Below are 25,588 nucleotides of genomic sequence, written 5' to 3'. Positions count from 1 at the left end.
CTATGAGCCAGGCACGTACACCTAGAGTCCTGGCAACTTGGGAAGCTGAGGCAGGAAGATTACAAGTTTGAGGCCAGCTTCAGTAACTCAGTGGGACCTTGTCTCAAAATAAACAATAAAAAGGGCTGGGGATGTAGCTCATTGGTAGAATGCTCCTAGGGTCAATCCCCAGTAGGAAAAAAAAAAATTCTATGAACAAAGAGGTATGCTTAGAGAACCAAGGAATAGGAAGGAGTATTCAGCTCAACCTAGGGCTAAAGCATGGGGTGAGGACAGAAAACTACCAGAGAGTTTTCTAGAAATAGCACATTTAAGCTGAGCCTTGCAGGGTGGATACGAATTGTGGTGGAAGGGAGAATAGAGGTGGAGGAGTGGAAGTGATAGGTGTATTCAGGGAAGAGGGAAACCATGGGTGTATTCAGGGAAGGGCACCCCTGGGTGCTCTTCTACTGAGCTACATTCAAAGCCTCCCCTTCCCTTTTTTTAGACAGGGTCACTATGTTTCCAAAGCTGGCCTTGAACTTGAAATCTTCCTGCTTCAGCCTCCCAAGTCACTGGGATGACAAATGTGCACCACCAATCCCTGGACAAGTGTTGAAATTTAGTCCTGTAGAACAAGGTTCCCAACCAGTGGGCAGAAGATTCCTGGAAGACTGTGGACTGTGCAAAAGGTTTAGGAATCTGTAAATATGTAGTTTCCATTTTTTTTAAGTCAGTGGATACTAGAAAGATGACCACTATATGAAGAAAAGGGGTCACTTCAGAGAACGTGAAATCCAAAAGACCAATAGATAAATGAGAAAATGTTCAACCTTACTTGAAACTGGGTATATAATTTTTAAGAACTGCTGCTGGAACAAATCACCACAAATAAAATTGATTCTCTCACTGTTCTAGAGACCAGAAATCCAAAATCAAGGTCTCAGCACGGTTGGTTGCTTCCAGAAGCTCTGAGGGACAATCTTTTTTTTTTTTTTAAGAAAGAGTTATTTTTTTTTTTAAATTTTAATATTTATTTTTTAGTTCTCGGCGGACACAACATCTTTGTTTTGTATGTGGTGTTGAGGATCGAACCTGGGCCACACGCATGCCAGGCAAGCGCACTACCGCTTGAGCCACATCCTCAGCCCAGGGACAATCTATTCTATGCCTCTTCTGGCTTCTGGCAGTGATTGGAAGTCCTTGGTGTCCCTGGGCTTGTAGCTGGGTCACCTAAATCTCTGCCTCCACTGCCACATGGTGTTCTTCCTGTATGTCTCCTCTCACACAAGGACACTAGTCCTTGGGTTTAGGGCCCACCCTAATCCAGTATGACTTAACTAAGTGCATTTGCAAAGACCCCATTTCCAAATAGGGTCAAGTTCTGAGGTTCTGAGTGGACATGAATTTGGGGGACACTTTTCAATCCAGTGCATCAGGCCCAGAAAAACAAATATAAAAGACACAACGCTGCTCCTTCGTTTCCATTGTACTGGTAAAAGTGGAAATATCTGTGTCACCGGTCATGTTCTCCAGAACCAGGTGGCATTTTAAGAGGTAACATGATTTTTTTTTTTTGGGGGGGTGGTGGTGGTGCTGGGGATTGTGCATACGAGGTAAACACTTTATCAACTGAGCTGTTCCCAGCCTTAGGGGCAACATGATTTTTAGGGATCATTTTTCTGTGAGAGGAAACAAATGGAGGTAGGACTGGGCAGAGGAAGAAATCCAATGGCTCTGCAAGCCGGACTAATCTTGGGTGGATAGGGTGGGGCTCTGGGGTGAATTTCACGGTTGAAATGGCTGGATTTCTATTTCTCTAGAAGTGGACTGCCCCAGAAGGACATGCTTCTGGTGATATGCTCCCAATAGCTGAGGCAGACCTTGAAGGAGCCCCTGGCTGGTGGCTAACTGCTGTTCATCCTCATCAGCCACAGTCTGACAATGCAGAGAATTAGAATGAAGAGTACAATAGGCTGAAAATGCCCCCCCACCCCCCACCCCCCCACCCCACCCCCCCCACCCCCCCACCCCCCCCACCCCCCGTTCATGGCACATACCTGTAATTCCAGGGGCTGGGGTGGCTGAAGCAGGAGGATCTTAAGTTCAAACCAGCCTCAGCAATGTAGCGAGGCCCTAAGCAACTTGGAGAGACCCTGTCTCAAAATAAAAAATAAAAAGGACTCAGTGGTTTAAGCCTTAAAAAAAAAAATGCCCCACTAAAGATCCACACCAAATCCCTGGAATCTGTGAGGTGACCTCATTTGGAAAAAGGGTCTTTGCAGATGTGATTATATGAAGAATCATGCAATGAGATGATCCTGGATTCTCCAGGTGGGCCCTAAATGCCATCCCAAGTATCCTCATAAGAGAGCAGCACAGGGAGTTGTGCTGGACATGAAAGTGGACAAGGTGATGTGAAGACAGAGGTGGCAAAGACCCAAGCAGTGTGGACACATGCCAAGCTTGCTACTGTCACCAGCAGCTAGAGCAGACAACCAGCAGATCTCTTTGGAGTCTCCACAGGCTCCAAGGCCCTGGGAACAAATTGGTCTTGGCCCAGGGAAACTAATATTAGACTTCTGACTTCCTTTAAAAAATCAGTTTCTGAGGTTTTACACCATTGAGTTTGGGGTGATCTGTTATGGCAGCCACAGGATACTAATACAGAGTAATAGGCAAATCGTTAGTGTGCCTAGTTAGAGGATTCACTTCGGGGGCAGCTTCAGGGATCACAGTTTTCTCACACAGGCACATTAGCTGCTCAGACCCCCATTCCTTCCCCCAAAGCAAGAAGGCCTTCCCCAGTGGCAGCCTCGCTTCCTAGAACAGAACAGAATGCAGCTCTGCCCACCCCGCCCCGCCCCACCGCTCAAAGCTCTTGGGGTAGCCCACCCAAGACTCATCTTTGTCCTTGATCTACTTGTCACCCTGACCAGGCTGGCCCCTGCAGGATCTCCAGTCTATTGGCCAGAGAAGGGGAACACAATGACAGCTCCCCCCTTCTCTCTGATTTGGGAAAGAAACATCCCTGGAACCTACAACTACTCCCTTTGCAAAAATCAGTAAAATGGGAAGAATATATATGATCTGATGGGACCCTGCAGCTGTATGCCCAACAGGGCACAAAGGTCCTTGGCACTCTTATGTGAATTTATCTTGCTTTATTCAGCAAGAACACACTTGTGGAAACATGTACACTGTACATTTGTATATGCTTTGTAACCCTCGAACCTAGTTTTAGAAGGTGTGCTTAAAGGTACAGTACTTTAGACAACAGTAAAGTAGGCTGAACTGGGGGAGTTGGATTCATAGTGCCCAGCCCTGATCTCAAAGTCCTCTCTCTACCCTGCTCCTCCTAGAATAAACCCCCTGAAGACCAAGGGTTGGGCCAGGCTGGTCCCTCCCGGGAGGATGGGCTGGAGGCTCCTCAGTCTGCACCTGGTCCCTGTGGCACTCAAGGAGGGCAGGCCATATGATGGGCCTGACACCGCAGGTCTCACTCGGATCCTTCTCCACTGTAGAATGAGAGAACAAGGTTTTGTTCCCCTGGGTCTCAGGCACCAGAAAGGCCTAGATTTCAGAAGCACCTCCAAGACAAGCCCTTTTCTGTATCAATAGGAAATGGGGGCCCGCCCCTGGGTTACTGTCCCCAAATTGAAGTGCATTCCATCCTCCTCCTGGCCTCTCCAGACACCTGAGCTGGGATGAGTTTTTGGCTTCTTCCGGTGTCTTTTAAACCAGACATCCACTCTCCTTGGGCTTTTAGAGAATGAGGGGTCTTGGAAGCTATGGGCATGTTCCTGGACAACTGTGTGTTCTTTGCACTAGAGGCAGGGGGACCTTGGAAAATAATATCCCCTAATTTACATCCCCTCCAGGAGACTATAACATAAGAGAAGCCAGCTGAATCTTGAACCAGAAGAGGTCTTTAAATGGGCTTTCTCTCTCATTTATTTTTCCTAGGGAGTATAAGATAAAGCAAGTGGCTATATGAAGAGTTTTGTTTTGTTCATTCGTTTTTTGGTACAGACAATACTACATTGGTGTTTAAAGTTGGCCTTAAATACCTAGTATATGTCAGGTCTGTATCAGTAATAGATTATTCTGGGCTTAAGGAGCTAATTTTTTTTTTCTTTTTTTCTTTTTTTTGGTACTGGGGATTGAACCCAGGGGTGCTTTACCACATCCTCAGTTCCGTTTTTCTTTTTCCAGACAAGTTTTTAGGTTCTTGCTAAGTTGCTGAGGCTAGTCCTGGATTTGAGATCCTCCTCTCTCAGCCTCCCAGTTTGTTGGGATTACAAGTGTATGCTACTACACTTGGCCTGGGAGCTAAAATTCTATAAGTGAGGCCAACACATGAATAGATCATTGTTTTTTTTTTTGTGTGTGTGTGTGTATAATCAATCATGGTATATATCATGTCAAGTAAAAGTATCTGAACAAAGCCAGGCGTGGTGGAGCACGCCTGTAATCCCAGAGGCTCCAAGAGTCTGGGGCAGGAGGTTTGCAAGTTCAAATCTAGCCTCAGCAAAAGCGAGGCACTAAGCAACTCAGTGAGACCCTGTTTCTAAATAAAATACAAAATAGGGTTGGGGATGTGGCTCAGTGGTTGAGTGCCCCTGAGTTTAATCCCTGGTACTCCCCCAAAACAAAACAAAACAAAAACCCAAAAGTATATGAACAAGCTATAGGGGGCACAAGAAAATTCCTGGTGGTGTAGGAGGTGTAATAATTAATTTAGGTTTTGGGTTGCACAGGTGGTGGGGAGGCAATTCCTAGCCCAAAACAAAGCAAGCACTCTTTTTTTCTGGGGATACCAGGAATTGAACTCAGGGGCACTTGACCACTGAGCCACATCCCCAGCCCTTTTTTGTATTTTTGTTTAGAGTTGCTTAACATCTCACCATTGCTAAAGCTGGCTTTGAACTCATGATCCTCCTACCTCAGCCTCCCAAACTGCTGGGATTACAGGTGTGCGCCACTGCACCCAGCTCACAGCAAGTACTCTTAATCTCACCCTCCTAAGCAACTTAATCTCACCCTCCTTAACCCAGTGTTGAGGGAGATTTAAGAAGGGTGGATTGGGCAGGAGGGCTGGAAAGCTATTGAGGCCCCCATCAGAATAAGTCAAGTCAAGGGGGTTCTGCTATGGGCCATGGGGAGCCTCTGAAGCCCTGTCCATCCAAAGATTGGGGCAGGGAGCTATTTGGGATGGACAGGAATAGAAAAACCCCAGGTCATAAGAAGTTGAAACAAGTAAAAACAGAGTTGGAGATAGTGAGACAGGTTTGAGATTTGCCTAGTTAAGTTGTAAAATGTACTTTGAGGGGGAGCCAGGGATAGGGGGAATTTTATGTCTTTTATCTTCTCAGTGCCTCACTCTGTGCCTGGCACACACAGCCAGTGCAAGAGGGAGTAGACTTGGGGTAGACTGGGCAGCTAAGCTGAGCAGCCCTGGGCACAGGAAGCTGCAGGGTTGTTGGCTATGCCCCAGATGTTTCCCAGCAGAAAGAGAGTGCGAATGCCAACAGGCCATCACAGGGTGGGCGCAAAACATTTTCCAAGGCCAGTTGTCTGGCTGAGGCGGGTTTGTAGGATGCTGTGGGGCAGTGAATCAGTGAGAAGAGCACCCCTGTGTGCACACTCTGCCTCGCCCCCACTGTGTGCTGGCATCTGTCTCCTTTCTCTAGCTTTCTCCGCCTCACCAGGACCTCATCTCTCCCCTTTCCTGAAAGATTGCCCTCGGGTTTGCCAACTCTACAATCCCTGGGAAAGCCTTTCCAACAGACTGCAGGAAGCTTAGGGGGAGTTGAGCCAAGTACCCAAGTTTGGGGTGGGAGGCCACCACAGTTCTCCTTGAGAGTCTGAGAAAAGTATAATCCAATGCAGAAAAGCCAGTGCCTCTCTGCCCACACCTGGAATTTTGCATATGATTCCAAGGGCCTGAAACCCAAGAGGAGGGGGGTGACGATGTTTGAGGTTGTGGTGTCCTGGAGAACCTTGCCCCAGGGGCCTGTGCCCTCTGTTCCCTCCTAGGGAGATCTTAACAAGGGGCCCTTCAGGTCATATGGGAAGCACAGCCCCCAACCCAGCGCCCACGGAGGAGCTTTGGCTTTGGGTGGGGAGAGACAACCTGAGAACCGGTCTGCCAACCAGTTTAACCAGGGACTGGTTTCGACTCGGGGAGTTCAAAGTGAGCAGCGGCCTTTAACCCTTTCCCAGTAGTGCCCTGGGCGACGGAGAGGTGGTGGTCCATGCTAAAGAGGGGTCAGAGTCTCTTTGGACCATGAAATGGTTGAGGGTGACCTTGGCCACAGCTGGCCAGTACAACCAGATACCCAAGAATGGGGAAACTGAGGAGGGAGACTCCCATGCTTCCTTACCCTGGACTTCCCTTGGGATTCCCTCCTCCAGGCTGGCGGTCCCAGGAGGACCCTGGCTTCTGGATAGATGCAGGGTCTCAGGGATTGGGTTTCTGGGGGTGATGAATATTCATCAGCCTGAGCCAGCCTCTGCTTCTGTTTACTTAGCTGGGAGGGGCCGGGTTTCAGGTTCACCTTGACTCTGGGAGCTGCAGCGGAGCAGGTACCCGCTCCTGCACCTGTTTCTTTTGCACCTGACGTGCAGCTGCTCCTACCCACCTCTCCTGGCTGAGCCTGGCCTGCGCGGCACCCTGGAGGCATCCTCTCCTCCCCCAGCCTCACCCTCCCAGGGCAGCTCCTCCACTCAGCTCCTTCTCTAGGGAAGGTCTCGCCTCCAGTCCGGAGCAGTCAGAATTACAGGTACAAGCAGAGGGCCAGTGGGTGGGGAAATCAAGGCACAGTCCCTATTTGGGACTCCCAGTGCTGCCTCCATGGCTGACAAGCCCAGTAGGGAGGGGGAATACAGGGGCTATCTACTTCCAATCTCATCCCACTGGCCCTTTGGAGTCAATCCAGGCCTCCAACAGAGGTCCTGCTGAGAAAGTCTTGCTCCCAAGCAGTTAGTTCTCTATTAACTCTAAACCCAAGCCCACTCCTGTTCCTCCCCTAGCCAGGACGACATGCCTGGTTGTCTGGTAGGAGCACCTCACTTTTCCTATCCAGGGTACTCTAATTATCCAGAGTGGACAAGGGCCATGAGGGACCCTGCTGAGGGTGGGGGAAAGGTTCTGGGTTTTCTCAATGCAGAAATTTGACTGACTCCCTCCCTCGCCTTATGCCCTTTCCCCAGTCAATGGTTAACTTGTCTCAACTCAGAAGAGGCCATGCAAAGCCCTTCTGAGTAGTTCATTGAGCATACCTAGGGTGGTGGGGACTGTCCTGTGGCACCCATGTGCAGGGTGCTGGCCACCAAAGGTAGACTGACCCATGAGGAGTTTTGTGGGCCCAAAGCTGTGCAAATAGCAGAGGTGGAATTGGCATCCTCAGGGGCTGATTTTCATCATCCACGGATTGCAATGCCCCAGGGCAAGGGCCCAGCCCTCAGCATGGCCAGCTCAGGGCCCTGAACAAGCAGACTACAGGGCTCGTGTTACCAAATGCTGCATTTATGGGAGTTCCTATACCCTGTCCCTCAGCCTCAGAAAATTCCTGCTGGCCTTCTGGTGTCACCTGGGTTCTGTACCCTCCACCTGGGAGCTGTCACAGCCTATCCGGTACTGAGAACCAGATCACAACCTTCCCAAACCCAGAAGGCCAGCAAGATCGGGCATGGACATATGGCTGGAGATATCTTGCTCTTTGTGATTTTGAGTATTTGGGAAGTCTGGCTATCATACCACCTTTGAAAACCATCAGATTTTACTGTCTTTTAAGGGCCACTACTTAAAGCTCACTGGGTTATTGTATAAAGCAAATAGTTCTCTTGTTTTGCAAATTCAGATTTCCATATGTTAGGCTTGCCTAAAGGGACAAACACCTGTTTACTTGTGCTCAGATGTCCTCCTGAACAGGAGGGACAGGAGGGCCTGGCAGAGAGCATCCTAGGAAGACTAGGATACAAGTCCAGGAGACAAGGGCACCAATGACTTGGTGTCTTGGTGCACGCCCTAAGGCAGGATATAGGCCATCCCTGTTTCTATGGCTTTTTGATTCTTTTTTTTTTTTGTGAATTGTGGCATCTTTTACTCCAAGGAGTCAGGCTCTATGGATGCCAACTTGAAATATGGTCCCTATTTAAATAGGTATTTTTAAATTTGTTGAAATAGGTATATTTTAGCTGGCACAGGCAGAGGCCCCTTGTATAGGTTTAGGAAATCGGTGTTAGAGGAGTTTCGGGCACTGGATCCCCTTTCCCTGCATTCTCAATTCTCTGGCGGCTCCACATGAGTGATGGGGGGGCCGGGATACCCAAAAAAAAAAGCAGCGACTGGGGCACCCACAGAGCAAGCGAGCACCCTGTTCCTCCTTCCCTCCCCTCCCCACAGCTCCTTCCAGAGGCCCATTCTGGAACACCAAGTTCTGTGCAAGGCTGTGCTAAGCCCAGGTGGGGCAAGCTGCCAAAGCAAACCTCTCAGGCCGTCCCTTGGTGTACTCACCTCTCCAGGGCACCCTGGAAGTATTGTGCCCTAAGAGGAGCTGCCCAAGGTCTCTCCTTGGCGTCTCTTGCTATTTGAGCCCAGCTGAACGGGCAGAATGGGAGAAGTGGGGTGTGCTTTTTGGACAAAGAGGTGGGAAGGAGTTCCCACCAGCAGGTACCAGGGGAAGGGAGTATGGCTGTGGAGGAGTGGCAGCAACAAGGGCATTCCGCTCATGCCCAGGCCAGGTCCTGCTTTCATTTTTCCTAAATTTGATATGTTTCTCCCTCTAAAAATATCTGTACTCCATGGAAATGAGAAAACCAGAAGGGAGAAAGCAGTCTCTATTCCTTTTATATAAAGAAAACCACTAACAATCATTTGTAATATTTCTTTTTTTTAAATTTTATTTTTTAGTTGTTGATGGACACAACATCTTTATTTTTATTTGTTTATTTTTATGTGGTGCTGTGGTTTAAACCCAGTGCCTCCTGCATGATAGGCAAGCACTGTACCACTGAGCCACAACCCTAGCCCTTGGCATATTTCTTTGTGATCTTTTTACAAAACATTGAAAAATCTATATTTAAAACTTATACTCCCAGCTTTGCAGGAGGTTCACAAGTTCCAGGCCATCCTGAACAACTTAGAAAGACCCTGTCTCAAAAGAAAAAATAAAAAGGCCTAGGGAAGTATGGTAGAGCACCCCTGGGTTTGATCCCCAGTAACCCCCCCCCCACACACCCCATAGTAAAGACTGTCAGCTTTTATAAGGAGGTAATATATTTGCTTGAACCCGGGCCACCTGGCCATGTAGATTTCTGGTATCTCCTGGCTTCTGTTCTCTCCTGGGAGCTGTCATCACAGCCCACTCCTAGGTGTCCTGAGAACCAGATCACAACCCTCCCAGGCCCAGAGATGCCTTTATTTATCCTCACTCTGCTCCTCTACCTTCATTCCTCTGGTCTGCTGTCCCCCACTCCTGCCTTACCTGTCCCCCAGACATCGATGGTACCCAGAACTTCTGCTAGCTCATGCAGCACCTTGGTGGAACTTAGCCAAAGATGCATCTCTGGATTGGCAGCTCCATGTTGGGGCACACGGTTTTGGAGTGGAGAAGCCTGCATTTTTTTTATCCTCACACCTCTCAAAGATCTGTCCTTGTGGCGGGGTGGTGGGGAAAGGAAACCATCCCTTAGTAACTGCCACCCTTATCCTAATTTTTACTTTGTAAAGCATGTCTACCTCTGTGGGCCAGGATTAACAGGAGAGCTAAATGTTAGGGCTGGTGAGGACAGATAAGGAAACTGAGGCCCAGAGAAGTGATTTACCAGAGGTCACAAGGCTAGACAGTGCCCAGGACTTCCCACTCCCAGCTGGAAGCTCCCCATTCTCTCATGATCCTTTTATTTTGTAAAGCAGGAAAGATGTATTTGGCTTATAGTTTCACGGGGTTCAGTCCCTGTGGCTTTAGTCATAGGGGCTAGTTAAACATCATGGCAGAAAGTGTGTGGTGGGGGCTGGGGTCGTGGCTCAGTGGTAGAGCACTTGTCTCACATGTGTGAGACACTGGGTTCGATTCTTAGCACTGCATTCTAAGCAAAACACACAGGATGTTTCTGTCTGCATGACCAGTCATGGTCTGCCCATTCTGGGCAGCAGGGCCCAATGGTGGATTGGGAAGGGCTTGGTTCTGGTGTCCAGATCCTGCATGCCCTGTGACCAGGCAAGTTGTTCCAGTGCCCACAGTCCTGATGGCCTGGAAGGAATGACCTCAAACCTTCCTATAGAGTGTCTCTGTGGGACAACAGGGTGTAGTTGTTCCATTGTCCTTCTGTCTGGCCCAGGGAGTCCCTCTTGTTTGCTTTGGTGGCTCTTATCCTAGACTCTTCTTTCTTTCACACTCTCCCAAAGCATTACATCACACCACCTATTCAAACCCTGGTTTTCTTTGGCCCTATCTTCAATTCTTCTTTCAACTCTTCAAATAATTGGTGATTGCCAGGCTCAGTGCCTCACGCCTGTAATACCAGTAGCTTAGGAGGCTGAGGCAGGAGGATTTCGAGTTCAAAGCCAGCCTCAGCAAAAGTGAGGCACTAAGCAACTCAGTGAGACCCTGTCTCTAAATAAAATTCAAAACAGGGCTGGGGATGTGGCTCAGTGGTCCAGTGCCCTGAGTTCAATTCCCAGGACCGTGCCTCCAGAAAAATAATGTGATTACTAAAGAGGCTGGAGAGGGCTGATCCAAGCTGCCCACAGGATTTGCCCACTGACCTTTGTCCCCTTCCCCTGCTCCAGCAGAAAGTCTCCCCTCGACTCAGGGAGCGTCATGACTGAAGTTGGTTGGTGGAAGTTGACCTTCCTCCGGAAAAAGAAATCCAGTCCCAAGGTGCTGTACGAGATCCCTGACACCTATGCCCAAACGGAGGGAGGCACAGAGACTCCGAGGCCCGATACTGGAGGCCCCAACAGCGACTTTAACACTCGTCTGGAGAAGATTGTGGATAAGAACACAAAGGGCAAGCACGTCAAAGTCTCCAATTCGGGTCGTTTCAAGGAGAAGAAAAAAGTCCGGGCCATGCTGGCGGAGAACCCCAGCCTCTTTGATGACCAGGAGAACAAAGGACAGTGAGAGGGGCCCAGGAGGATGCTAGCATCTCCCTGCTCCTTGCCATCAGCCGGATCTGAGACAGGAGCTTGCCACGCTGGCCTCTGGTCATAGCTGAAGCCTTAGGGACAGTTGTTGCCTGCTGGCAGGAAACGTCTGGGTTTTAAGTTTGTGTTTCTGTGCCCCAGCTTTGTGTAAGGCCTGGGAGACCCCAGGCTCCCCTCCTCCTCCCCTGACCACATACAATGGCACTCTTGAATGAGGAGGAAAACTCCCACCCTGGAAGCACAGCCCTCCTTGGAGGTGAGCAAGGGGAGTAGAGAGGAGGAGTGGCAGACTCCACCTCCCCTGTGAACACAGGGTCAAGGGTGAGTTTGAATTGCTGCTCCCTCTACTTTCTCTACTTGTAACTGTTCCCTGGACCAATCCTAGGAAAGCACATTTTCCAGAAGCCACAGCCACGTGACTGGGGGAGGGGATGGTTTCCTTGGTGCCAGAGGCGGAGATGTTGAACTTGAGCTCACCTCTTAACACAAGTGGTAAACTTCCTGGAACTTTGCCCCCAGGTGTGGAGTAGCGGAGGACCCAGTCACTCCCTGGGAGAGCTGCAGAAGGCCCGACCAGTGACTCCCCAGGTTTCTGTGTAGCCACTTACTTGTGCAGAGACCCTCAAAGGGAAGCCTCACCAGCCAAGGAGCCAAACTGGTGGTGTGGGTGGGAAAGCTCTGGTAGGAACTAAAAGCAGCCAGTTTTCTCCTCTCCTCCTCCGATAGTATTTAAGATATGAATCATGGAGCTTTGAATTTTGTTTAAAAAGTAATTGAAGGTTTCTCTTTGTGATAAACAATTCTGTAAAAGCAGAGAGTCTATTTATGCTCTTATCTTGCATTTATGGAGATGTGTGTTTTTTATGTACTCAAACTGTTTCTTAGAGCTTCAGGAAGTGTCCTCAGGTGTGTGAGCATACAGGATCTTGTTGATAATTCCACCATCCAACTAGGCTTAGTATGGAGGGAGACAGGAAGGAGCTAGTTATACACACTTCAATGGTTGGTTCCTTCTGGGCAACAGAGAGGCCATAAAAGTGGGCCAGAACCTTAGTGACTGATCCTAAAGTCTCTGTGTGGTTTGGGATCAGGATTCAAATGCTGGCTCCCCTCTACTTAGTAGTTGGGTGACCTTGGGAACATTTTCTCAAAGACTACTCTGAGCTTCAGTTCCCTCTTCTGTGAAAGGGGTTGTAGTAGCACCTATTCATAGGGAGTGGTCTGTATGAAATGGCCCATAAGGGGTCCCATACTAGGTGCTCAGTTAAATGTTGGTTTCCCTCTTTTTTTCTTTATTACAGAATAATAAAGAAATTACATCATGCCCACAGCTTCAGTTTAAGAATGAAACAAGAACCGTCTTCCTATAATGTTTAGGGCAGGTTCTTTTTAAAGGCAGGAGACCTGGGAACTGGAAAATATTGGACAAATCTCTGGAACTTATGGTGGGAACAGGGAGAGTCCAAGGTGGCCACTGAACTATGTGGCCCTGCAGCTTCCAGATAGCTTGTTGCAGGCTGCTGGGCCACCCCACCCCAGGGAACTGCCTGGAGAAATTTATTGCCAAAACAAACAGACCTATACAAGGGGGCCTTTGTTAGGTGCCTAACCCAGGCCAGGGGGAACTCAGAGGATGAGTGAGGGAGACCAGGAGTTGGAGGAACAGAAGGTGGGTTCAAGGGTGCTGCCTTCCTCAAGGACTCCTCTCCTCCACCTCCCCACTAAACTTTCTATGTTCTCACCAATTTCTCAATCCATACAGCCTCCTGTGGAGGAGCTCAGACCTTCCCTAAACATGTAGTCCTGCCTACTGTTAATAACTACCATTTTCAGAGCACTTATAACAGGTAGCAGGGACACAAGCATTCCACAGGCCTCCTCATTTAATCAGTTCATTGCAGGAAATGGGTACTATTAACCCCATTTTCCAGATGAGTTAACTGAGGCTTGGGTTAAATCACTTGCCCCTGGTTCAGGCGCTCAGAGGCAGAGCTGGGTTAAAGTCAAGTTGGTCTGTGCCTATAATCACTGCCTCTATGGCGCCTTCCACTAGAAAATGAGGTTCAGAACAAAGAAAGAAGCATTGTTAGTCACCTTCTGCAGAAGGGGAGTGGGGGAAGAGAGAGGGCAATGTCTGGGCCTTAGAATCCTGGGAGGTGAGGGCCACTTAAGGGTTCCAGATAGACCCTGGAACCGTAGGGAAAGAGCCAACAACCTCTGGGCTGGCTGTACTGTAGACCCCATATTGTAGGACTTCCATCACAGCCCAACTGGGGGTCCCTGAGGTGGGAGATGAGGATGGGCCCTGGGACTGCATTGCCACCCACTCCAATATCACCATCACCCCTCTTAAGTAAAAGGGTCTGGAGCTCCCTGTCCCTTGCATGCTGATCTTGCTTACAACCCTGAAGTGATCGTCACAGGAATCTTCCAGGAAAACTCCACACATATACAAAGAAGTTGCAGGGCTAGCTGGGATAAGATGCGGCCACCCAGGAGTCTGAGCAAGGCAGCTGAAAGTTTTCAGAAGACAGGAGGAGGAGGAGGCAGAGGAGAAGGAGGAGGAGGAGGAGGAGGAGGAGGAGGAGGAGGAGGAGGAGGAGGAGGAGGAGGAGGAATTGAGAGTGCAAATATGTGCAGGAGCGGGGAGAGGCTATGGGTTATCGACCACAGTTTCACTGGGACACCACCCAAGTGGAGGAAGGGGGAAGCAGGCAAGGCTGGCTGGAACTGCCTGCTACTACCCCAAAGGGGCCCACTCTGGGTGTCGAGCTCCCCCTGCTGGACGTCCAACCTGCAAGACAGAAGCTGGTAAATTCCCAGCTCCTCCTTTCTTGGGAGGTGGGGGAAATCAAGCCAGGTTAAACATTAATACCACACTTGGTTGACAGGCTTTTATTACACACTTGGCACAGTAATTGATAGAGAACTGAAAAGGAACACCTGAGACCAGGCTCGAAGCTGAGAGGTGACACAGCCCGAATAACACAGATGGGGTGTAGTACTTTTCACACATACACACACACACACACATATACAAACGTGTGCTCATAAAAGTTGCAGCCATGGCACAACAAAAGGGACCAAGTAGGTAAGGCTGCCCAGTAAAGTGACCACAGGGTCAATGTGCCTTCCTCCATTCAGGCTTAAGCAGGGATCAACACAGGAGAGGGCTGCCCTTGGAGGACCCTGGCCAATAACAGACTGAAGCCCACACCCATATAGTTAAAGGAAGTACAGTTTACAGAGTAGCAAGTTCAAGGTCAACCAGTGCAAATAATTTTGGCTCTGTCACAGCAAATATTTACCAGCCTGGTTCCTCTCCATGGCCAATAGGCCATTTGGCCGTGTCCCTAGTCAGCAGGCCTGTGCTCAAGAGAAGCAAATGCAGTGTAGCACAGTAGACAGACAAGGGCTATGAAAGGCTCACCAACTTTGTGAGTGGGAGACCTTGCTTTAGAGGTTGAGGCCAGTGCATCTGGTCACTGGGAGTCTTGTAAAAATGCAGAACTGGATTCATTAGGTCTGGGTGGGACTGACGGCTTGTACCTCTAATGGACTCCCAAGTGATGCTAATGCTTCTGGTCCACAGACCATATGGCAAGTGTCAAGAATTTCAGACTATAAGGTCTCAATTTTGGCTGCACAGATTTCCCTGAGGAGCATTTAAGTTCCCCAATGCCCCGGCTGCACCGAGATCAGTTAAATCCTCTCCAAGGATGGGATCTAGGGCATCTAGAGTTTTAAACTTCCCTGGGTAATTCCAATGTAGGTGAAAACCAGTGACTTAGGAATTATCTTCAGCAGAGGTGAGGAGTAGGGGAAGGGAGTGCGTGGATAGTCCAAACAGCAAATCTCTATATATAATAATTTTATATTTGGAAAATAAGTATATGTGTACCTACACGTGTGCATGCCTGCGTACACTAAATTTCCATAAATGTACATGGTCAGTTAAGTTTTATAAAAATCTTTCTGGTTTATAAGTAACAGCACATGAAACCTTCTACAAAATTTCTGATGGGCTGGGATCCAATACATCTAGTGATAGAACACTCACACACAATAGATGGCTCATTCCAATTTCTCTCCATATTGAGATGAAACCTACTTATCTATAAATTTTACCTATGGGTCCCTAGGAACTATAAAGAATAAATTTAATCTTATGCATATTGCTATGTTTCAAATAATAGAAGGTAGCAATCAGTGGGGGTGAATATTACAAAAATAATCTTTCATAAATTAGTTCATGTTCTTTTATTTGTAAATTAATTCTAGTTTAATCTGAGAAAAGAAGAGGAAGAGGGAGGAGAAGGAGGAAGAGAATTTATATAGATAGTAGGGTGTTCTGAGACAGTAGGAGGAACCACACAGCAGAGACAAGACAAGGAGGGGTGCAGGGCAATGCAGGAATTGCAACAGTAGCAGCCAGAGGCTGTTTCTTGGTTGCTATTAATGACTTCTTAGCTACAATGACTTCCAAGGCTCTGGGTCTCTCCATTTCAAACTTCAAATTATTAACAAGAATATGTGATTGACTAGATTGGTTCAGGTGCCTGCACTGGGACCAATCAGTTTGGGGCAATACGGTTTACATAACAGACTGGGAGTGGGCCAGAAAGGGAGTCACACCAGCCACCACCCCTAGGGGGAGCTATTAAAAAAATCACAGGTAAAGTTAAAAAAAAAAAAAAAAGGGATGATTACAGGATTCTCCCGCATGTGTGGTTCTCTAGATTCAGTACAATCCATTCCAGCAGCTAACTGATGCCCAACTGAGTACACAGAACTCAGAGAAGGAGATCTGGAGAGCCACAGATATAAAGGGTGGGAAGGGAAATGGACCGAATTTTAAAAAAGGGCCAGGCTCCCAGTCCCACACCCTCTCAGCACCTCATCCCTGTTGCACTCTAGCCAGCCTCCAGTCATGGTGCAAGTCTCTCATAGAGCCAGCCTTCCTCCCCGCGATGAGTCATGGGCCCCAAAGGGGAGTCTCCTATAGAGAGGTCCCGACGAAAGACAATCCGGTCATGTAGCCGGTTGGTTTGGCCTTGCCAGAACTCTATCACCTGCGGGCACAGGACATAGCCGCCCCTAGGAGAAGAAGCAGAAGTTCACTCTCCACTCGCACCCCTCACTCCAGGCTCTCTGGCATCAGATGAGCATAGCTGGGAGGAGCAGATCTAGAATTCCACACACAGGGGTCCTGATGTCCACTTCTGGAGGACAACCTGGCATCACTCACCAGTATTTGGGCTTGGGCACCTCTTGTTCCCGATAAAGCTGCTCCAGTTCCTCATTTTTCTTTCTCAAATACTGTTCAGGAGAAGAATATGGAGGAAGATCCAGGCCCAGCGATGATTCATTTAAGGACTTACTGATTTTGTGCTTTGGGCTAGGGGCTGAGGACACCCAGGTAAGCTAGGCAGACTGGAGCACAGTCAACAGAAAGGCCAAACAAAGGCAGTCCATTCCCGCCACCCCTCTCTTCCCTAGGGAGACCATCCTTTTCTCTTTGCCAGAGTCAGAGGGCTCTGGAATTCCCTGGGGAAACCCTCACCACTTGGAGGACTACAGGGGAACCCCACTCACCTCTCGATCAGGGATCACAGAACTCTGGTGGCTAACCACAGCACCAATCTGGCTGCTCTTGGGGCGGGAGTGGAAGTAGCACTCAGCCTCCTCCTCAGGCAGCTTCTTCACGGAACCCTCCACACGCACCTGCTCAGGAATGGACCCTGGCTGGGTGGCTTTCGATGCGGATGGCCCTTCCTACCAGCACAGGACCTGATTCTATGTGTTCTCTTGGCTGCCTCTCCTCTCCTGCCCCAGATAGACCAGCTGACTCAGCGTTGTGTGAGAGGCAGGGTGCCCAAACATAGGCAAGATATGTGTCCAGTTGGGGAGCCTTCTTTAGGCTAATCCATAAACGTGTCCACACGAACTCAGTTCACCCCAGGCTGTCCTGGGAACACTCACTTACCTGGCGGTTAAGGGGCTCCCAGTAGAAGACAAGGGAAGCAAAGGGATTAGAGTCCTGGAAATGAAAGAGAATTCATGGATAACCATCAGGACAGAGAGAAGATACTTCTGACATGCAGGGTGAAGGCAGGAAATATGCAGCATGCAGGCTCCCAGCAGATGCATTCATGGTTATATCATTTAAACCCTCAAAGATAGGCCTACCGTCCATCACAGATGTGGAGACAGGCTCAGAGAGAGTGTCAGAGTTCACATACTAAGTGGAACAGCTGGGTTTAAGCCAGTCTGACTCCAGAATGAGATTTGGGCTGGCATCAGTGGTGCATGCCTGTAATCTAAGGAACTTGGGGAGGCTGAGACAGGAAGATTGCAAAATTCAAGACCAGCCTTAGCAGCTTAGTAGGGTCCTAAGCCACTCAGTGAGACCCTGTCTCAGAAAAAAAAAAATTCTAAAAGGGGTTGTGGCTCAGTGGTAAAGTGCTTGCCTAGCACATGTGAGGCACTAGGTTCGATTCTCATGTATCATATGTAAAAATAATAAAATTAGAAAATAAAAGTTCACTGGCAACTAAAAAAAAAAAGTCTAAAAAAAATTCTAAAAGGGTGGGGACTGTAGTTCAGTGGTTAAGCACCCCTGGGTTCAATCCCCCATACCAAAGTCAAAACAAAACAAAAACCAAAATAACAACAAAAAATGAGTTTTGGCTATTTCTGTCAGTCATAGACTTGTGAGAAATGCATGTTTGGCTGGCATGGACTTAGGTAGGATTTCTCATTTTGGACTTATTCACTGAGTGCATACAGAATGCCAATTTTGTGTCCGACACCATGAGAGGGACTGCAGGTAAAACAGATAAAAAAGATGCAGCTTCCTCATTATTAAGTATAACTACAATGCATCTATTAAAAAAGTTTTTTTAAAAAAGGATGCAGCCTCTATACCCATAGTTACTGTTTAGCAGAGGAGACACATATTAGTCAAACAATCACATAAATAAGCACATAGTCAAACTGGAAAAAACTGGCAGAAAGGAAAGTTGCAAGTTAAAATGACAGCCAACAGCTTCAGAGCTGACTTGGCTGACTCTTCTGAGGAGGCAACACTTGGGCTGAGACCTAAAGGAACAGGAGTTAATTAGGCATCTATCAGATGATAGAGGTAGGGGTGGAGAAAGAGAATTGCAAGTGCAAAGGCTTCAGGTGGAAGGGACCCTGAGCTCAGGAGCTGTGGACAGGGGTGCAAGGCATGAGAAAGCCATGCAGGCAAGGGTGGAGGCTGGGCCCACAGGTCCTTCGAGGATTGACCCTGAACCCTCACCAGCTCTTTTCCTTTTCGACTCTCGTAGTTAGTGAAGAAGCGGAAGCCATCCTTGCCAAAGCCCTTCAGCAGCAACATGCGGGCAGAGGGTTTTCCGTCTCTAGGGGCACACAGCAGAGCGCTGTAGTGAGAACCCAGTTCACTGTTCTTGCCTTGATCCTCCTTCCCATAAGATGTCTGAGCATCTACTCTGTTATGCCCCCTTATTTGGCTCTCAGGCAACCCACTCCCATGTGCCCCTAGGGACTTGTCCTGGTGGTACAAATATGACACCACTGCCTGGTGCCCTATCATAGACTGTCTATAAATCCATATGTTGAGGCTCTAACTTCCAATGTGACTATATTTGGAAACAAAGCCTTTAGGGAGGTCATTAATGTTAAATAAGGTTGTAGGGAAGGGGCCCTGATCCAATAGGACTGGCATCCTCCCAAGAGGAGAGAAAGACAACAGCGCTCTCCCATGCATATACAAAGGAAAGCAAGAACACAGTGAAAAGGCAGCTCTCTTATAAGCAGGTAAGACACAGACGGGTCTTACTAGAAAGCAAGCCTGACAGCACCTTGATTTTGGACTTTTCGCACCAAGAATTGTGAAAAATAAACTTCTGTTGCTTTAGCCACATAGTTCTAGTACTTCGTTATGGCAGCCCTAGCAAAATAAGGCCCTAAGAACAGGGACCAACAATAATGCCACCACCCTGTGCCTAGGGGTCATAGAAAGAGCTATAATATCAGGTCCTCTGCATGGAGCTCTGAGGGATATCCAGAATAGTATAAGAGCCCTGCCTTTAAGCCCTGCACTTTAGTGAGGGGGTAAAAGATGAATTAAATAAGAAGTTTTGAGATGTGCCAAAGGGTATATGATTGATTGTCAAAAGTGAATGATAAGAGCCAAGCACTGAGCTAGGATTCATGACAGGGACAGAGCTCCTGGGGTGACCCCATCTTGAAGGGCAGATGGGGCTTGGGCAGATGGGGAGAGAGGCAAGGGGTTGTGAATGGGTACATCAAGGGCAGAGATGTACAAGGAACTCCCTTTAATCACTGAAAGGGAATTTAGTGGCCTCATTTTTGGTTTACCAGTAAGGTTCGGTTTATAGAGGCCCAAAGAGGATAAGTGACTTGTCTATGTCACACAATATTTTAATAACTGAGGTGGAACAATAAATTTGGCTTTCTAATTTTCCAAATTCATCTGTACCCAACCACATGAAACCCAGAGATATGCTCACCTGGTGCAGGTGGCCAGACACATGGCGTTGGCTTCCCCGATGTCAGGGCATTGAACAGCCTCTTCAAACCAGGAAGCAAACTGCTTAATGGGGTCCAGAGAGGTCAGATGAGTTTCTTCAAATGCCTGGGAAGAAAGTTTTACTTCATTTAATAGACACATATAGTGCTTATTATTTACCTGGCACTGATCAAAGAACATTTTCTGTAATACTGGGGATTGAACCCAATGGTGCTCTACCACTGAGGCACATCCCCAATCCTCTTGTTTTTATTTCTTATTTTGAGATAGGGTCTCACTAAGATGCCCAGTCTGGCCTTAAACTTGCAATTCTCTTGCCTTAGCCTCCTGAGTTGCTAAGATTGTAGAATGACACTACTTGCAGCTCTTTCTGTCCTCATAACAATGGCTTCACAACAAAAAACAGTACCCAGGAGATAAGTTCTATGCCCTATTTTACAGGTGAGGAAACACATACACAGTCTAAAAGACTTGCTGGATCCCACAACTAGAAAGGAATGAATCAGGGTCTCAGGATGTCAAAACTCTCTGTGTATCGGAATCACCTGGGGAGCCTAAAAAAGGATTCCTGTGTTATCGACCCCACAAACACATGATAAATTTTCATGCAAATAGGTCTGAGGTTTAATGAGATACTACATTTTTTAACAAGCATATCTGGAAATGCTCGAATGCAACCAGATGTGGTAACCATAACTGTCTGGATTCCCGGTTCCAAGATAATTCTCTTGTTCCCAATCCTGAGAAGGGAAAGAGGTAAGCAGAAAGGAGGTGCTGAAGGTAAGTGCTAAGATCACTTATTTAACTCCCTCCTCCTTATAAGCTGTTTTATCACTGTTATAACACTTATCACTGTTAAGTAAGTACTTTATAGGTGAGGAAATTGAGTCCCAGAGAGGATAAGTGCATTGCCCAAGGTGACAGGCACAGCCAGTAGATGGGTGAATTCCATTCCTGATGGGCTTCAGAGTTTGAGCTTTAACTAGGATGAGCTTCCTCTTGACCCACCTTCATTCACGTCTCCCCTAAGTCCCTCCCCGATGGTCGTCTCTGAATCCCGCTTCTCCCATCAGGTGGCCCCTGCAAACCCCTCCCCTCCGTGGATGACTCCGCGGCCCCCTTCTCCCGCCCCTGCGGGAGGCCCTGCCCGAGCGGCGGCACCTCTCGGTCCCCGCGGTAACTCTTGCGCATTGGTCCCAGGTCCATGGCAGCGCCGCGGCTACACAGGTGGCGGAGGTAGCCCGGCCACTTAGCAGGTCGTCCAAACGTCACAGTGACGCCCCGCAGCACGCACGTCATGGGGACCGCTGGTCATGTGATCTGGCGTCGCCTAACCCTGGTTCCGTTGGGTTCGGAACCAATTTCTCAGCCTGGGCGTCTAACTCGGGAAGGAAGGATTTGCTAGCGACCCAGATAAGCTAACAGGTACTAAGTCCTCGGAGCCAATGGGTGTCCAGGATCGGAGGAGGGAGACAGACACGGAGAGGTCATTGGTTGGAGTTTTCCAGGAGCATGGCCAATTAGAGAGCGAAGAGAGGAACCCAGGGCCCAATGGGCAGCGCCTCCGGGGGCGGGAGCAGAGAGACAAGGAAATGCTGTCACCGCCGTTAACACGCACGTGGAGGTTTGTTAAAGGTATAGGTACTGCAGTAGCTCAGGTGGGGATCGGGGGAGGAGTCCCTGGGGGCTTGAGGAGAGTGGCCAGTAATAAGTGGGAGCCCCATCTTAGGTAACTGGAAGCCAGTTTTGGGCAGGAAGTTCCACCTAGGAGGGGAGGTTGGTGGACTGACAAAGAAAAAAATGGAAAATGGAATTAGGGGTCTGACTCCGAGGCAAGGTGAATTGGGACACACAGAGAAAGGGGCAGTCTGATTGGAGGAAAATTGTGGCTTGAGTGTGGGAGAGGTTGAAATAACTTTTATGGATCATACACTTGCTATGCAGTGGGGATGGGGGCTGGAACTCTGAGGTCTGGGGAGGTGCACTGGGGTCTGGAAGAGACTGGGATGAGAAGGGAGACCACTTAATGGGAAAGAAAAAGAGGGAAATTTGGGGTCAAACCATCCAAGATCAGACCCCTCTACCTCTTCTAGATTTGATCTCCCTCCCTCCTGCCTCATATCTCAATTCTGCTGTCTTTTTTCCATGATACCATAAACAATGGAATCATGATACCCTGTCCAATTGCACCAAAGTTTATACTAGCCAGAGTTCTGTTACATGAGAGGTTGTCACTTTCCCACCTCTCTCAGGCCTCTCCCATCTTGGCTGTTTCCCGTTTTTCACATTTTGCCTTTCCTAGATAGTAAGGATAGTCCTTAGGTCAATGCCAGCAATATCCAAGGATATAGGGGAGCAGGTGACTGTGCAAAGCTACTTCCAGGCTCGTACATAAGACTGAGAAATGGGAAACCTGCCAATGCTCATCCCAGCTTTGACCTGCCTGGGGCAGCCTGGGGTTGAGGCCACCATCATCTGGAAGGTTGCTGCAAGAGCCATCTAGGCAGGCCCCTAGGACTGTGCCAGGTAAGAGGGACTCCCGGTCTGCCTGGGTGTCTGCATTGGATACCTGTCAACCTTTATTATGTATTCATGGCTTGAGCCATATAGAATCTGGAAGACACATTTGCTGCAAAGAAATTAGACCGTCTCAAGACTTGATTTAATCTTTGGATTCTCCACTGGTTAGATTTTTTGATTCCATCATGATTGTTGATTTTTGATTCCATCTAGATTGTTGACTAGACTTACTTTCTTGTTGAAGTTGCCTTTCCAAATGTCTTCCCCAACCCCCAAGCCCCTGCATGTGAACCTGTGTAAGCAATAATTAGTATCCTTCATGGGGCCATGCTCTTTTTGCACTCCTGAGCTATTGCTACCCTGGATCTGGATTCTAATGGGCACCGAGATTAAGATCATTTGTGTAGTTTGCTTAAAAGTCAAGAACTGCAGGGCACGGATGGTGGCACATGCCTGTAATTCCAGCTACTCTGCAGGTTGAAGCAGGAGGATTGCAAGTTCAAGGACAGTCTGGGCAGTTGAGCAAGACCCTGTCTCAAAATAAAAAATAGGAGGGGCCGGGAGACGTAGCTCAGGGTTTAATTCCCTGAACAGCAGAATAGTTGCAGGTATTTAACAGATGTTGCCATAAGATAAAGGGAAGCAAAACAAGGGGACAGACAGTCCAGAAGCCTCATAAAGCGAGCAGATGTTGGATTTGTCTTAACAAGTGTTTGCCAGATGGACAATGAGACAAGCATTCAGGAAGAGGGAAGATGGTGAGTAAAGGCATGACACCTGGGGAAAGGGAGGACTGCTGCTGGAGCCTGGCAGTCAGAAACAAGCCAAATGAACCGGCAGAGCTCTGTGTTGGGTGCAGGAAGACTCCCCACGAAAGTGGTGAGGGCCAGGCTTTTTTTTTTTTTCCCCTGTACTGGAAATGAAACCTAGGGGTGCTCTACCACTGAGGTACATTCCCAACCCTTTTTATTTTTTGATAAAAGTTTGGCTAAATTGCCGAAGCAGGCCTTGAATTATAGGCATGTGCCACCACGCCCATCATGAGCCATGCTTTTAATACACAATGATTCTATATTGAACCAGAGTCTAATTTGGATTATTTATTATTTAAGACCAGATGGAGAGAAAAAAGGGCTAGATTCTGACAGCCTCTCTCTTCCTTGACAATTATCGAGGAAATTCACGGCTCATTCCTTTTTTTTAAAAATTTTCCCCCTTTGTCTTGAAGATAATAAGTAGGCTTGTGTTGTGCTTTTCTGTTTAGTTGGATTTGGTGTCTGGATCACTCAGCAGCCTGGCTGCTGGCTGTGACTGCTACTTATGCAACCCCTGGCAAGGGTTTTCTGAGTGGGAGAAATGAATTTTTTTTTGGTGCTGCTTTTTCTCTTCTTCTTCTTTTTTTTTTTTTTTTTTGGTACTAGTCATTGAACCCAAGGGCACTTGTTCTACCACCGAGCTACATCCCCAGCTCTTTTTATTTTGAGCCGGGATCTCATCAAATTGCCCAGGCTGGCCTTGAGCTTTTAATCCTCCTACCTCTCAGCCCCTTGAGTTGCTGGGGTTATGGGCATGCACACATGCCAGGCTGGTGCTGCATTTTCTTTAACACTTTGCCATATCCCCACACTTTGTAGTATTATTAATCTTTTCTTGTGAAAGGCTGAAGTGAATAGAAAATAAAATTTCATTATACAGAGAGTAATACTGGTTTCTCAATAGGAAACAAAAAAGTCTATGTGTTGGGAACTATGCCTTGCCTGTTTTGTTTTTTTCTAATGCTTTTGCATTTATTTTCTTAAACCATGTTTTTCTCTACTTATCTGATGGGATTACTAGATTTCCGTTTTATTTTATTGATTGGATTTATGTTTTGGAACCTGCCTCTGGTGACCAAGTGGATAATTGACAAGGCAGGGTAAGGCTGGTGACAGGGAGATGCTACCCAGTGTTGTTGAGGTAGACACTGGAGCGGGCATGGCTGATGCGTGAATGTTGGGAGGGAGTGTGGAGAGGAGAGATCACTCACTGGTTTTTGGCAACATGGGTGGTGCTGCTAATTCATTGGGGCGTGTTGGAGAAGGGAGTTTGTGGGGAAAGATGAATTCCTTATCATATCTGTTGAGAGTCACCCATGTTTGATTAGGTTAGATAGTAGAGTCCGGAGCTTAGGGGAGAGGTCAGGCACTATGTCACAAGTGGAGATACAGGGACTAATGAGATGTTTGCTGAAGAAATATAGCCTTGTGAAGGGCAGAGGTGAGAAGTTATAGTCAGGAACCAGGAAGCAAGAGGTAAATCTTTAAATGAGCAGCTACTTCATGTCTAACAGAGCAAAAGTTTTTGTTCATGAAGAAGCCATCACTTCATGAAACTGGACCGATTTAGGCATCATGAGCCTCTGAGGTGACACTTGAAGCTATAGGGAAGATGAGAATGTCTGAGAAGAAGGGAGAGGACGTGGGAATGTTAAACACTGTGGAGAAGGAGAGAGGTCCAGACTGTAATGATGAAATAGAGACTCAACTTGCCAGCAGGAGCCCTATGACCAGCACAGGGTTGGAGGCCCGGGGCTCAGGATATTTCTTACCCTTGCAGTGAACTTACCTTGCAGCCTCGAGGTAGGGACACCAGGACACACAGAATGGTGGGTGCTTGGTTCCTTGCCAGCCGGTGCCTGAGCTCTGAGTAGGTTATCAAGAGCTCAGAGGGGGCTGGGTCCTCTGAAGCCCGCTGTGGGATGAGAGGAGGCTGAGCCTTATCCAGGCTCTGCCTGTGGTACTTGGTGGTTAACCCTCCACGTGCTCCCAGATTGCCTCCCACATCCATTCTGTAGTGTTCATTCATGTGACTGATATTAGGGATCAGAGTGGGAGCTGCTTCACGGGGGAGATCACATCTCTTACTTTCTCTGGCTCTTTCTCAAAATCCCAGCCAATAGGGTGTGCTCAGGAAATGCTGATCTGCAACGATTATGCATAAAATGCTCTTGTTAAGCCTCTCTGTACAGTTGGGGGCTAGGCAGCAACAAACAGGAGAACATGTTCGTTGATGGGAGGGATGTTAAGCTTTCAAAGGCCTAGTGAATTATGTCAGTCTCAGTCCCTGGGCCAGCTGCTTTGGTAATTAGTGGGGGCCACAGGCAGTAGATGGAGGCCACAAGGTGGGTTTTCAGGCAGGCCCAGAAGATGGGACCTGGCGGCTTTTCCTTTGGGAAATCCTGGTCTCTCTTGGCACTTGGCCTGCCCTGTGTCAGTTCTCATTTCCTCTTGGCCCAATATCTCTGTGAGCAGGTTTCTAATCCCCCTCTCCAAGCCCTGAGTGCCTGTGGTAGCCTACCGTGGTTTGCTTTTTTCTCATCCATGGCTCTATTCATTGAT

At 48.1% G+C, this 25,588-nt stretch overlaps 3 protein-coding genes and 1 long non-coding RNA gene across 27 annotated transcripts in view; 2 read left to right on the top strand and 2 right to left on the bottom strand.

The window, feature by feature from the left end:
• Positions 1-1,453: 1,453 nt before the first annotated feature.
• LOC144376053 (uncharacterized) lies at positions 1,454-6,573 on the bottom strand. The gene is made up of 3 exons (XR_013436074.1): positions 6,366-6,573; positions 2,040-2,135; positions 1,454-1,917 (listed from the first exon to the last, which is right to left on the bottom strand). It is a non-coding gene; the product is annotated as an uncharacterized LOC144376053 (long non-coding RNA).
• On the top strand, positions 6,523-11,947 carry Prr15l (proline rich 15 like). 2 transcript variants are annotated; one of them, XM_005321734.5, is made up of 2 exons: positions 6,523-6,764; positions 10,781-11,947. In XM_005321734.5, the coding sequence occupies exon 2, from the start codon at positions 10,809-10,811 to the stop codon at positions 11,109-11,111; it is 303 nt and encodes a 100-aa protein (XP_005321791.1). In that variant the 5' UTR covers positions 6,523-6,764; positions 10,781-10,808; the 3' UTR covers positions 11,112-11,947. The 2 variants fall into 2 exon arrangements, with proteins under 2 accessions (XP_005321791.1, XP_040124803.1); XM_040268869.2 differs by having other exon boundaries at positions 10,778-11,947.
• Positions 11,948-14,014: 2,067 nt separating this feature from the next.
• Positions 14,015-25,052, bottom strand: Pnpo (pyridoxamine 5'-phosphate oxidase). 6 transcript variants are annotated; one of them, XM_078042152.1, is made up of 7 exons: positions 24,816-25,052; positions 19,672-19,796; positions 18,438-18,558; positions 17,121-17,174; positions 16,730-16,858; positions 16,383-16,558; positions 14,015-16,231 (listed from the first exon to the last, which is right to left on the bottom strand). In XM_078042152.1, the coding sequence occupies exons 1-7, from the start codon at positions 25,035-25,037 to the stop codon at positions 16,063-16,065; spliced, it is 996 nt and encodes a 331-aa protein (XP_077898278.1). In that variant the 5' UTR covers positions 25,038-25,052; the 3' UTR covers positions 14,015-16,062. The 6 variants fall into 6 exon arrangements, with proteins under 6 accessions (XP_077898278.1, XP_077898281.1, XP_077898279.1 ...); XM_078042155.1 differs by having other exon boundaries at positions 16,383-16,453; XM_078042153.1 differs by having other exon boundaries at positions 18,438-18,537.
• The window catches only part of LOC144376052 (uncharacterized), a 37,573-nt gene continuing 33,107 nt past the window's right edge, over positions 21,123-25,588 (top strand). For 3 of the 18 annotated variants that reach the window (XR_013436060.1, XR_013436062.1, XR_013436057.1), the window contains exons 1-3: positions 21,136-22,217; positions 22,425-22,521; positions 22,932-22,969. Coding sequence is in view for 1 of the 18 variants with exons in the window: in XM_078042157.1 (XP_077898283.1) it covers positions 21,137-21,326 (190 nt within the window). In the remaining 17 variants the exon portion in view is untranslated. The other 15 variants (XR_013436069.1, XR_013436061.1, XR_013436070.1 and 12 more) reach the window with 12 other exon arrangements.

This window comes from Ictidomys tridecemlineatus, chromosome 3, assembly GCF_052094955.1.
Source record: "Ictidomys tridecemlineatus isolate mIctTri1 chromosome 3, mIctTri1.hap1, whole genome shotgun sequence".
NCBI classification, from domain to species: domain Eukaryota; kingdom Metazoa; phylum Chordata; class Mammalia; order Rodentia; family Sciuridae; genus Ictidomys; species Ictidomys tridecemlineatus.
Note: the sequence above shows the minus strand (reverse complement) of the source record. Positions and strands in the feature narration are given on the sequence as shown.

Bases quoted from the DNA above. Each gene is read 5' to 3' on its own strand.
- Prr15l (XM_005321734.5), top strand. From the start codon at position 10,809: ATGACTGAAGTTGGTTGGTGGAAGTTGACCTTCCTCCGGAAAAAGAAA.
- Pnpo (XM_078042152.1), bottom strand. From the start codon at position 25,037: ATGGATGTGGGAGGCAATCTGGGAGCACGTGGAGGGTTAACCACCAAG. The intron at 18,559-19,671 runs GTGAGCATATCT...TTCTCACTACAG, and splicing joins TGTCTGGCCACCTGCACCAG to CGCTCTGCTGTGTGCCCCTA. The intron at 16,859-17,120 runs GTAAGTGAGTGT...ATTCCTGAGCAG, and splicing joins GGGAGCCCCTTAACCGCCAG to GTGCGTGTGGAGGGTTCCGT.